At 42.1% G+C, this 12,928-nt stretch overlaps 3 protein-coding genes across 3 annotated transcripts in view; 2 read left to right on the plus strand and 1 right to left on the minus strand.

Moving 5' to 3' along the window:
• On the plus strand, positions 5,416 to 8,287 carry PYURF (PIGY upstream reading frame). Its single transcript, XM_005681668.3, has 2 exons — positions 5,416 to 5,721; positions 7,263 to 8,287. Exons 1-2 carry the CDS (start codon positions 5,519 to 5,521, stop codon positions 7,402 to 7,404), a joined length of 345 nt encoding a protein of 114 aa, XP_005681725.2. The 5' UTR covers positions 5,416 to 5,518; the 3' UTR covers positions 7,405 to 8,287.
• PIGY (phosphatidylinositol glycan anchor biosynthesis class Y) lies at positions 5,432 to 8,277 on the plus strand. Its single transcript, XM_018049317.1, has 2 exons — positions 5,432 to 5,721; positions 7,263 to 8,277. Exon 2 carries the CDS (start codon positions 7,493 to 7,495, stop codon positions 7,706 to 7,708), a length of 216 nt encoding a protein of 71 aa, XP_017904806.1. The 5' UTR covers positions 5,432 to 5,721; positions 7,263 to 7,492; the 3' UTR covers positions 7,709 to 8,277.
• HERC5 (HECT and RLD domain containing E3 ubiquitin protein ligase 5) overlaps positions 10,931 to 12,928 on the minus strand; it is a 47,190-nt gene continuing 45,192 nt past the window's right edge. The window contains 1 exon segment of the mRNA XM_018049314.1: positions 10,931 to 12,163. Coding sequence (XP_017904803.1) covers positions 11,958 to 12,163 — 206 coding nt within the window. The 3' untranslated portion in view covers positions 10,931 to 11,957.

A 12,928-nucleotide genomic window follows, 5' to 3' on the forward strand; every position in this document is an offset into this window, starting at 1 on the left:
GTTAACTTTATCCTATGCTATATACTGCCCTTAAGATCATGAACTTTTTAAGTCCATAATTTGGATCATATCTTTCACATTTTTATGCCTCTTCCTTTTACCTCCTATTATAATACTGAGAATACAGGAAGTGCTTAATAAATATTCATTGACTGAATCAATAGTTTTGAAATAAGATACACAACTATCAATGATTAACCTCAAATATTAACTGGTAATATTTATAGTTTAAAACTACTTTATTAAAGAAACAATTTAAAAGAGAAATACAATGAAAGAACAATTCAGTAATATCCCAATAACCTAAAGACAACCAATAATTGATTTTTATTCTTTTTTTCTATCCCTAAACTCTTGGTTAAAAAAAAAATTGCACTAACAGAAAGAGACTCATAGAAAACAAATTCATGCTTGCCAGAGTGGGGGTACTTTGGGAAGGTCATGTATACACTGCTATATTTAAAATGGATATCCAACAAAACCTACTGCATAACACATGAAACTCTGCTCGATGTTATGTACCAGCCTGGATGGGAGCAGGGTTTGTGGGAGAATGGATACATGCCTATGTATTGCTGAGTCCCTTCACTGTTCACCTGAAACTATCACAACATTGTTAACCAGCTAAACCCCAATACATAATGTTTCTGGTGTTAAAAAAAAATCAATAAAAAATAATTGTACTCATGAATAAAATTAGTACCCTTTTTTCACTTATACTTAATAATCATTTTGGTATTGTGATGAGTTTTTATTTTCAAAAACTGTATTACAGTGTATGCAGAGGATAGCTCCAGCCTCTAGGGCAGTGTGATGTTAACTTTTTGTGTCAACTTGACTGGGTCAAGGGCTGCCCAGGTTAGACATTATTTCTGGGTATGTCGGTGAGGTACAGATGAGATTAGCATTTGAATCAGTAGACTCAGGAAAATAGATAGCTCACTGCAATGTGGATGGGTATCATTCAATCCATTGAAGGTCTGAATAGAACAAAAAGAGGAGGAAGGATTTCCTGCCTTTTGCCTCCTACCTGGCTGCTTGAGCTCGAACATCTGTCTTCTCCTGCCCTTGGACTAGGATTTACACCATCCATTCCTCTGGCCCTCAAGCCTTCAGGGATTCAGATTGGATTTCAACACTGGCTTTCCTGTGTTTCTCAGTTTCCATAATCATGTAAGCCAACTCCTCATAATAAACTCTTCCCTGTATACACACACATATACACACACAGAATCAATTTCTGTTTCTCTGGAGAACTCTGACAGTATCTGTCACACAGTGAGCACTCAATAAATTAATAAATGAATGGTAAATATTAATTACATTCCTAAAATATTTATAATTTTATAGGTGAGAAATGGAAACTTCTTTGATGTTTGAAACTTACTACTGAGGATGAATAATTATGTGTTTATTGATCAACTGTTTTTCTCAATTGTGATTTTTTTCATACTTTTTGTATATTTATCTGTCACATCCTTGATTTTAATGAACTCATTACAATTGTAACTTACTAATAAAATGTTTGTGACTTTTGTTCCTACAATTTTTGTTGTTGTTCAGTCGCTCAGTTGTGTCCGACCCTTTATTCCTAAACAGATGTCTTCAAATTTAGGAAACAACTGTCAAAATAAAGACAAATTTGTAATCACAGAAAGATAAGTACAAGCAGGAACAAAAGTTAGTTCAAATATTGGTTGATGCCATCTAGTGGAAAAGTGATTTTAACATCTCTCTCTCTCTGAATCAGAGATTCCCAAATATCAATGCCCCAAATTTGGCATTTATGGGACTTTACTAAAATATATACTCTAGCCTCTCCTCTGCCTGTGTTTTCTAACTCCCTTAATGTATATGATAACCCAAGAGTTGTGTTTCAATATTATCCATATTGTAAAGTATAAATTTGGATTCCCAGTGGTACACGATACTTTCCTTTTTCATCAGAACTTTCTCCAGCTTCCTCACAATAGGGGATTATGCTGCTCTGATAACATTCTTTAAATGTGTACTCTGCGGCGTCTCTGGTAGCTCAGTGGTAAAGGATCTATCTGCCCATGGGTTTGATCCCTGACCCAGGAAGATCCCCCATGCTGCGGAGCAACTAAGTCCGTGCACCACATCTACTGAGCCTGGGCTCTAGAGCCCGGGAGCTGCAGCCACTGAGCCCACGTGCTGCAACTGCCGAAGCCCGCACGCCCAAGGGCCCGGGCTCCACAAGAGAAGCCACCGCGATGAGAAGTCTGAACACCCCAACGAGACAGTAGCCCCCGCTCGCCACAACTAGAGAAAAGCACAGCCAAAAACACACAAATGAATACACAAATATTTTAAAAATGTGTACTCTGTGCTAGCCCCTATGCTAACTGCTTTCCTTGTATTGATACTGCTCTATTTAATCCCCTCAACAACTCTAATAAGGTAAGTAGTATTATTATGCTATTTTACAGAGGATAAGATTGAAGCAGGGAATTTCCCAAGGTCACATAGCTAATATGGTACCTGAGTCCAGATCTCTGTGACAGGAATAGCCATGCTAGCAGGAAAAAGCATCAGTGACTTTACAATTCTATACTGTCACCTGTTTTCAGCTTTGTATACTACGTGCAGAAATGAGTTAGATTCCTTAATCATCAAGGGCTGTTTAGGGAAATTTTACAACTTAATATTTACATGGTTTGGACTAATGCTTTAACACTCAGATGTTCCTCAAATACTGGATGTTGATTTGGGGTGTTCCAAATCTGAAGACATTTTCAATATTTTGCCTTCACTCTCCATTTTTCCAATACTAATATATATTAAACTGATCCGCTTTAAACCTTCTATATGGATGAAAACTGAAACTAACTTATTTATAACTGGTTCAGTTCAGTTCCTCAGTCATGTCCGACTCTGCAACCCCATGAATCGCAGCGCACCAGGATTCCCTGCTGCTGCTAAGTCACCTCAGTCATGTCCGACTCCGTGCGACCCCATAGACGGCAGCCCAGCAGGATCCCCCGCCCCTGGGATTCTCTAGGCAAGAATACTGGAGTGGATTGCCATTTCCTTCTCCAATGCATGAAAGTGAAAAGTGAAAGTGAAGTCCTTTGGTCATGTCCGACTCTTAGCGACCCCATGGACTGTAGCCTACCAGGCTCCTCCATCCATGGGATTCTCCAGGCAAGAGTACTGGAGTGGGTTGCCATTGGCCAGGCCTCCCTGTCCATCACCAACTCCGGGAGTTCACCCAAACTCATGTGCATCGAGTCATTAGAAAACCCAGTTGATCGCAATCTATCAGCCATGTGAGGTGCATTGAAGCTAATGAAGCTTGTTGTAAGCATACGTGCCTGGCCGTATCCCACAGGGGTCAAGGTTCTGGCCTGCACAGCCGGGCCTGAGATCATTCAATGCTGGCAGAAGTCAACCTCTGTGTCCCCATATCTCGCTGAAAGTTATCTTTCCTATAGTTCACTCCTTCCCTAGGTATCAACTAACTACACCTGAAAAATTAATTCCTACTACTGCCCTAGTAGGAAATAATGGGAAGGTAACATAGGGACTTTACAATAGGCCCTCTTAAGGCTACATACCTGACAACTGCCTAGACTGAAGTCTTTTGAGCATTAGTGAACAGAGTATCAAATAATGTAAAGAATTTTTAAAATAGAGTGAAAAAACAAAATGTTTCTCCACTTTTTGCTGAGAGGAAGAGAAATTTGAAAATATAATCTTGTATTTGTGTCTCTATATATTCCTCACTTCCACCTCTGCTGCTGCTGCTGCTGCTGCTGCCGCTAAGTTGCTTCAGTCGTGTTCGACTCTGTGCGACCCCATAGACGGCAGCCCACCAGGCTCCCCTGTCCCTGGGATTCTCCAGGCAAGAACACTGGAGTGGGTTGCCATTTCCTTCTCCAATGCATGAAAGTGAAAAGTGAATGTGAAGTCTCTCAGTCGTGTTCCACTTCACGACCCCATGGACTGCAGCCTACCAGGCTCCTCCGTCCATGGGATTTTCCAGGCAAGAGTACTGGAGTGGAGTGCCATCGCCTTCTCCGACTTCCACCTCTACCTCTGAGGAACTCCAAGTGTGAATTGGTAAAGCCCTTTTGAACTGTGGTGTTGGAGAAGACTCTTGAGAGTCCCTTGGACTGCAAGGAGATCCAACCAGTCTGTTCTAAACGAGGTCAGTCCTGGGTGTTTTTTGGAAGGAATGATGCTGAAGCTGAAACTCCAGTACGCTGGCCACCTCATGCGAAGAGTTGACTCACTGGAAAAGACTCTGCTGCTGGGAGGGATTGGGGGCAGGAGGAGAAGGGGCGACAGAGGATGAGATGGCTGGATGGCATCACCAACTCAATGTACGTGAGTTTGAGTAAACTTCGGGAGTTGCTGATGAACAGGGAGGCCTGGCGTGCTGCGATTCATGGGGTCGCAAAGAGTCGGACACGACTGAGCTACTAAACTGAACTGAATGACATGAGAAAAGGTTATTTACCAAAAAACAGGGAAAAGAATGATGAGTAACAAAGAATCTCCTAGTACACTGAACTAGGAAGAATAGAGAAAAATAAAAATAATTGTAGATAACACTGAGAATTTGTCCCAGGCAAAAATTAATTTTCTAAGTGCTCTTTGCATGCATTTGCACATGGGGATTAAATTAGGTAAGTGAAGTAGGTACAATTATTAATCTTATTATACAAATAAGGAAGTAGGACTTAGGGCATTTGCTGGAGTCATACAACTAGCAAACTGTGAACCCCAGAGCCCAAGAACTTACCTACTGCACTATAAGAAACTGATCAAATCTGCCTCATTTCCTTGGAGACTAAGAGGCAAACATGGGGTGAAAAATCCATTGAATTGTTCACTCATTTAACTAACAGACGCAGTTTAGTTTCCAAGCTCATTTATAGAAGCAGGTTAATTGTGCTACTGTTATGCCACTGAGTTCAGGGTGAGTTCCCCTGGACATCTTAGAGGTTAAAAGGACTAAGCCAATCTTTTCAGATTCTTAATTTTTTTTTTTAATGAAAGAATTGAAAAAAAAAAAAAAGAAACCAGACACCGAAGTTACAGGAACCTTGGTAAAGATTTTATAAAAACAAAGTAATGTTTTTTAACATACCCAATGTGACAGCGTGCTTGAAACCTCATTTTGGTGATAAGCGCATAGGTCCAAGAGTCACTGTGTGACTTTGAGGTCCGGCCACTTGCTTCTTGGCAACTCTGTGACAGGCTGCGGTGAAAACTCAAGTCACCCCTACTGAAGCATTGGTTTTTCTTTCTAATTTGCAAAGGCACAGCTCCAAGACTCAGGAGTCTGTCAACTACCAAGCGGTGTCGTGGGAAAAGCAGTCGCGGCCTCGGAACGCCCTCGGAACCAAAGCGCTGGTCTCCACCTGTCGGGGACAGCGTTTCCAGAGCACCGGGGGGCGGGGCCAGGCCGGTGGGGCTGGATTCACTGGAATCGATTAGAGCTGCCCGGGTGGCCGAGGGCGCGCAGAGGCCCGGTCGCGGCTGCCAGACCATGCTGAGCGGAGTGTGCGCCCGGCTCGCGTCAGCGCTGCGAGGGACACGCGCGCCGCCGTCCGCGGTCGCCCTGAGGTGTCTGCACGCGTCCAGCTCGCGGCCGTCCGCAGACAAGAGCGAGAGGACGGAGAAACCGCCCCGCGCCTTCGACCAGGCCTTGCTGGAGTTCCTGGTGTGTCCGCTCTCCAAGAAGCCGCTCAGGTGAGATTCGCCCGCTGCGGGTTTTCCTCCGTGGCCTCGGTCGAGGGGAGTGGACAGATAGACCGCATGGCCGTTTACAGCCACTGAGGAGTCTTAGGTGATTCGGGGTATTCTTCGCTGCCATTTTTTGGACCTGGGCCCGCCAGCTCTCAAATCTTCCCTCTGCGGGGGGAAGGGAGACAGGAGACCAGAGGGGAACCGAGGCCTCTGAAGCCAAACCGCCGACTCGCAGGCTTGGGTCGAGGCGCACATAGGTTAGTCACTGGCTGCGCATTAGAATCGCCAGTTGCCGCTGCTCTGTTCAGTCGTGTCCGACTCTGCGACCCTTTGGACTGTAGCCCACCACGCTCCTCTGCCTACGGAATTTTCCAGTCGAGAAGAGTGGGGTGGGTTACCATTTCCTCCTCCAGGGGCTCTTCCCCACCGAGGGCTCGAACCCGTGTGTCCCGTCTCCTGCGTTGCTGGCAGATTTCCAGGCACCACCCAGGCCGGGGCGAATCGGAAAGCCTGGAGGCGGGGCCTGAGCAATTGTGTGTTTTCTTAACGGAACCGCAAGTGTTTCTCACGTAGAGCCAAGTTTATGAACTATTGGAAACCCAAGGCATTCAGATTTTTAAACCAAGATGATGAAAAATGTAGTAGCCTCAAGATTCTTGGGAAAATGCCATGTACGACCTTAAGCATGTAAACTACGTGTGCTTCCCTTTGGCTTTTAGTTCTCAACTAGTTATGGGTTTTTTTGTTTCGTTTTGTTTTTAAGGCCTTCTGAACCTTTAACCCAGAGTCTTGAGGATAAACAGCCCTACTGTCTCAGGCTACTAAAACTGAACATTCACAACACTAGTAAACACCGAAATGTTCTCAGTAGCAGTCTTTGGGTGGTAGATTGCTCGTAATCTTTTTCATCTTTTTCATTTCTCTTTCTGAATATTTTTCATAATGAACATATTGCTCATTCAGTTTTCTTAAACCTTGAAATTACTACTTGATCTGCTTTTTGGCTAATTATGTAAATAGCACACTCGCAGAGGTAACATTCTGAAGTTTCCTCATTTTTGCCCTCTCTTCCTCAGACTTGTGTATTTTGATTTTTCAGTGGTTTCCTTTTTAATGGGTCAATAAGGCTGCTCTATTAAGCATGTATTCTAAAAGGAAGAAGTTGAAATTTCCTCTAGTGTCTGTTCTAATAGTAAAATAACAGGGATTGTTTGGGGTTGAAAAGAGTAATGAAGGAATATTTGGATGAAAAGGGCAAGATCTTTTCTGACTGGTATTTTTAAAAAATTAAGGCATAGCTTGAGGATAAAATGAAAAAAGAAAATGAGAGAAACTGACTAAAATGGGAACAATTAAGAGATTTATTTTCTAAGAGAAATAGTTCAATTGGCTATTACTGCTTTTAAAATGAAAAGCAGTCTAATTCTGCTTTTCTTGGATTAACTCCATGTTTAGAATTGGATAAATGTTACTGTTTATTGAACATCAAGCTCTTCAACCATTTTGTTTTCCATGATTCATTTTGGTTTTTTTTCCCCCCTCAGATATGAAGCATCGACAAATGAATTGATTAATGAAGAGTTAGGAATAGCCTATCCAATTATTGATGGGATTCCTAATATGATACCACAGGCAGCTAGGATGACACATCAAAATAAGAAGCAAGAAGAAGTGGAGCAGCATTAGATCATACTTAAAAACCACACACACAACAATCTAAACACCACCTACCTTTTAAAAAGTCAGAGTGGCCGGTGATAAGTGGAGGAGAAGGATGTTTCTGTCTCTTCCGACGCTGACTGTTCTGATTCCACTGGTGTCTTTGGCAGGACTGTTTTACTCAGCCTCTGTGGAAGAAGACTTCCCTCAGGGCTGCACTAGCACCACCAGTCTGTGCTTTTACAGCCTGCTCTTGCCGATTACCGTACCTGTTTATGTGTTCTTCCACCTTTGGACTTGGATGGGTATTAAACTCTTCAGGCATAATTAACGCAGCCAGAGCCAAGATGGTATATGCTAAAGATATGCTTGATGCCTGTCTCTGAAGGCTCGTCCACATGGGAATACTGGGAAACCCGCTTAATTTGCAGGAAAGATGCTTTGCCTAGCTTTCTGTCAGGGGTCTAAGGTCTATGAGAGGCTTAAGCTGCAGAGGCATGTTTATTGTATTTTGGTTCTGCCCTTGTTTTTTAAGGTTCTCATTTATACCTGGGGTATCAGAAGGAACATTTCAACAAAGTGTCTTGTTGGAAATTAACAGCCCCAACCATCACTTGATGGCTTATCCCATTCATAATTAAAAGTTACTATTTTGAAATTTTACGTTTATTTTAGATTCAAAGGCTTTGGTAATGTCACATGTTAACGATGACTAATTCCGAAGGAGCTATGTTGGAGTAGTTGTAGAGAAATGCATTTGAACTAATGTGATGTAAAACTATAATAAAATGGAAATTTCATGGACTTGCCAAAATTCTGAGTTTTTAAAATCACCATCATTTCTTTGGCATCAAATGCTTAATTTTAATAAATAATAAGTAAAAACATATTGACACTTGCTGTAAAGCAATTTGCAATTTTGTGTTTTCTCCCCCTCCTTTGGTCACAAGAGTGTGATTCTAAGAAAGGGGAAATGTAAAATATTCTGAATTTCAAACTATAGGCTATGTTTAGAGAGACACTTAACTAACCCAAAGTAGAAAAATTTCCCAGGAAAATATGTGCTTCTGGGGGTAGAGGTGGGGTTGAAAGACTTGAAAATGGCTGATTGTGTCCTCGAGTTTAATGTTATGCCTCACATTTCAGTTCCTTTTCCTGCCATGGACCTATTTAGCAGTACTGAGAGCATGAGCATTTGACATATTAATAGTTCCTGACTTTCCAGAACTTTCAACAAGACTGATTAGTAACTATTTCAGAGGTGCAATATGTTTCAGTAGTTACCCCAAAGAAACCTAAGAACTGAATATAACTTTGATTCTAAATAGAATCTTAAAGCAGTTTAACAGAAACTTTAGATAGTGATTCTTCTCCTTCAAAAGAAAATTAAAATGAGTTTAGATGTGTTTTCTATTGCATAAGTTCAATGTGTATACTCTAGTGCAGTTTTTTTTTTTAAAAATTACTCTTCTGGCAATATACAGATAACGCAGAGACTGAATGAGGGGCCCATCACTTTTGGAAGTGGTTTTACTCTTTAATTTGCTCTAAATTTCACTGTGCTCAGTGTAAATGAAACAATTCTGATAAAACAAGCGCTGTATTCTGAAAAGTCAGTTTTAGCTTTTTCAAGCTAAGCCTTTTACTGTATTAGAGGAAACTGAGCAGCAAAGCCCTGGGGGACTACAGTAGGCACTCCATCCTTTCACTAGTATTTATGTAGCCATTTGTGTAGTACAAACTATAGGTACAATTCTAAACATATTACACAAAATCTCATAATCTAAGGGGTAGGGTGGGTAATATAACGATTTTACAGATAAGGAAACAAAAGCACACAGATTAAATGGTTTACCCAGAGTAATGGACAATAACTGAAGTTGAAACCACTCGGGAATGCAGTTTTGGTCTGTCTTCTGAATCACTGTAATAGTACTGCTTTATTTTGAGCAAACTCATCCTTTCTATTTTCAGGAAAAATAGAATGAGGTGTCAAAATGCTTGGACTCTTAGTCAAGCCTGATGACCTTTGTGTTTTCCTGAGTATATTGTTGCACTGTTAACCCATCATGGAAATCCTGCCTGATTCTTTCACTGATTGGAACTCTTCCGCACTCATTCCCACCCACAGCCCCAGTAATGAGCTGACCTCACAATGGTGGGACCTCTTGCCTCCTCAGACCTCTTAGCAAGACTGTGTTCCCTACTGTCCTCACTACATCACTGGCAGGGATCATCTTTAAGACCTATGAATAAGCTCCTTGCCACCAACTTTGTAAGTGGGAATTTTCCACCCTGAGGAAGCAAGAAAGGACTTGTGACCTACTTTACCTTTTCATTTTCTTCCATTCCTGCAGAGTGGGCTTTTAAGGAAGCCTCTCTGAACTTCAAATTCTGCCCATCTGTGACAAGGAAATGATACCAACTTTCAGGCCTTGTAGGAGTTTTAAATGAGGCAGGAAATACAAAATTACCTGTTACAGCCAAAGACACAGTAGATTCTCATTACTATGTGTAGTTACGGAGGGAAAGTCCTGTTCCCTTTTCTAAGTTTTGGCCAGCTTACTGAAATTCTCCATTTGTAAGTGGCCGCTGTTTTCTGCACAAGCCACTAGGTGGCACTCCCAGCCAACTCACTGGCAGGTAAGCTCTCAGGACACTGAAAGACTAGTTGGGACATTGAGCTAGACAGCCACATCCCACAAACTTTGTTCACTTTCATGGCATGTACTGGACAGCTATGATAGCTGCAGTGAATCCTGACAAATGATGGAATAACCCATGCAGAGAGGGAGGCAGAACTGAAGACAGGAGGTGAGGAAGCAGCAGGAGTAGGGGTGGGATGAGACAAGGGTTCCAAGCAGAAGAAAAACCATGTATGAAAACATAGGACTGTGGCCTGTTGAGGAAACTGAGCCAGTCACAAGTGACTAGAACATGGTACACTGTATATGCAAGGCCGTGGTGGGGGACCAGCAGGCACATCAGGTTGGATTTTTGAACTAGAATAACCGTGTTAATGAAACTGAACATTATTGCTTGATTTTAAAATTGTTTTGCTGTATGCAGCTGATAAACACTTCCTAGAAAAAGGAAAAAACACATGCAAATTTGCAGGTGTTTTGTGTGTTACGGACCCCTATTGTGGCAAGTGCTTACATTTGCACTAGTACAGTAGCCACCAGTCACATGTAGACACTGAACACTTGAAATGTGGCTAGTATGACTAGAATTTTAAATCTCAGTTAAGTAGCTACAAATTACTGGACAGCATAGCCCAACACTGTTTCTTCCATTACTACCAATGAAAGTTTTCTCTTCAAAATTCAACAACTAAACCTTATCTACAGCAGGGAGTCCATCTTCTTCAACAGTACAGATCTACTTAGGTTTCTGCGTGCATACCAAGTGGCTTCAGCTGTGTCTCTTTGCGACCCTATGGACTGTAGCCTGCCAGGCTCCTCCATCCATAGAATTCTCCAGGCAAGAGTAGTGGAGTGGGCTGCCATGCCCTCTTCTAGGGCATCTTCCCGACCCAGGGATCAAACCCGTGTCTCAGTCTTCTGCACTGGCAGGCAGGTTCTTTACCACTAGCGCCATCTGGGAAGCCCGTCTAGGTCTCTAGCCTTACAGAAAGTTCTACTGGACAGTGTTGGTCTAGATGCAGAGAGACCAGCTGAGAGAGGACTGCAGTGATGGGACAGGAGATGATAAGAGCCTGAACTAAAGCATCGGCAGTGGGCTTAGAGGAAGATGAAGAACAAGATCGTCAAAACCTGATTTTTTCAAATGTGGGGGTGAATAAGAGGGAAGAAGGGAAGATGGTTGAAGGAGGTGTTAGTGGTACCAGAATACAGGCTGCAGAATGCAGGGAAAATGATCATATTCTTAAACATGCTGAGATGAAGGAGCTGGGAAGCATGCAGGTAGACACAGGCTACGTAGGAAAAGCGGCTGTCGTGCTGTATTGTCAGTTCCTGTTGGACAGAGAGAGATCTGGGTATCATCAGCCTGGAAATAATAACTGATGCCAGAACAACGAGAAGGAATAGTGTAGAGTGAGAAATGATAACTGATGCCAGAGCAACGAGAAGGAATATGTGTAGAGTGAGAAACGATGACTAGACGAGCACTTAAGGTCAGGAACTATAAGAGAAGCATGCAAAAGAAATGGGAAAGCAGCCACGAAAAAGAAAGCCTAGCAGTTGAGGAGAAAGGAGTCAATAGTTTCAAATGCAATAAGTATATTTAAGATAGAAATGTGCAAGTTTCCATTGAAATTTGCAACAAGAAAGTCATCTAGGTAACTAGAGCAGTTTGAGAGGGAAAAGAACCACTTAAACCCTGGACAAACTACCCAGACATTTATGAGAAAAAACCCTGCTGTCTCAATGCATTGTGTTTCTCAATGCACTTGTTTTAACAGCCTAATCCATATCATTGCCAATACATTTTACAAGCAAAAATAGGAATTCTAAAAAAGCAAGTGAACACAGTGAACAGTCAGCAAGATTTTTATGTTAATTTTTAAGTTAATTTTTGAAAATATTTCCCAAAAGGGGTAGAGAGTGTGAGGTAGGTCAGCCAAATCCTCTGCTGTTGTTGATGGCCACTTGGAGTGCTTCTTCTACTCTTTCCATTGTAGAATACTTAGGGAGGTAGAGGACACTAAAACATGTCTGTGCTCTTATGGGATCTTTCTCATTCAAAGTCTCAGGACAGCAAAATGTTATTTTCATGTTCTTTACACCTTTGACTTGAATTCTGTCAGTTCCTGTAAGAAACACTTAAAAAAAGAAGAAAAATCAGTGCTATCTGCTTCACAGAAACCAAAATTTATATAGAGAAAATGTGTTTATTCAAAAACATTAATTGAGGGCCCATGTGCTTTGGACTGCACTGGGGGCCACTGTTAGGACAAAGTCTGACACAGTCACTGCCCTTAAGCAACTTACAGTCTGGTTGGGAATATTAACCTCTTGGGCAGGAAAAGACAGAGCAAAATAAAAAGGGTGTAAGACAGCCCCAGAGATGCCATGGAATTAGTCCCTCATGAGCGTAAATGCCATGGCAGAGCAGGGAGAGAATTAGGGGTAACCGGGAGGACTTCCAGTTCAAAGACTGGAAAGGTAGGCTGGGTTTCTGCAAAAGTCTGAATACCTTTCAACATCCATGTTATCCAAAAGAAAAGAAGATAAATGTTCCTCAAAAATAAGGAATAAGGAAACTCAGTAAGAAAATGAGAGAGGCAATCATCAGCAAGTCTCAGGAAAAAAACTCAGTTCAGTTCAGTCACTCAGTCGTGTCCGACTCGGTGACCCCATGGACTGCAGTACACCAGGCTTCCCTGTCCATCACCAACTCCCAGAGCTCACTCAAACTCATGTCCATAGAGTCAGTGTGCCATCCAAGCATCTCATCTTGTCATCCCCTTCTCCTCCCACCTTCAATCTTTCCCAGCATCAGGGTCTTTGAATCAGTTCTTCCCATCAGGTGGCCAATGTATTGGAGGTTTAGCGGCAGTATTAGTCCTTCCAGTGAATATTCAAGA

Source organism: Capra hircus, chromosome 6 (genome assembly GCF_001704415.2).
Source record: "Capra hircus breed San Clemente chromosome 6, ASM170441v1, whole genome shotgun sequence".
Taxonomy (NCBI): Eukaryota; Metazoa; Chordata; class Mammalia; order Artiodactyla; family Bovidae; genus Capra; species Capra hircus.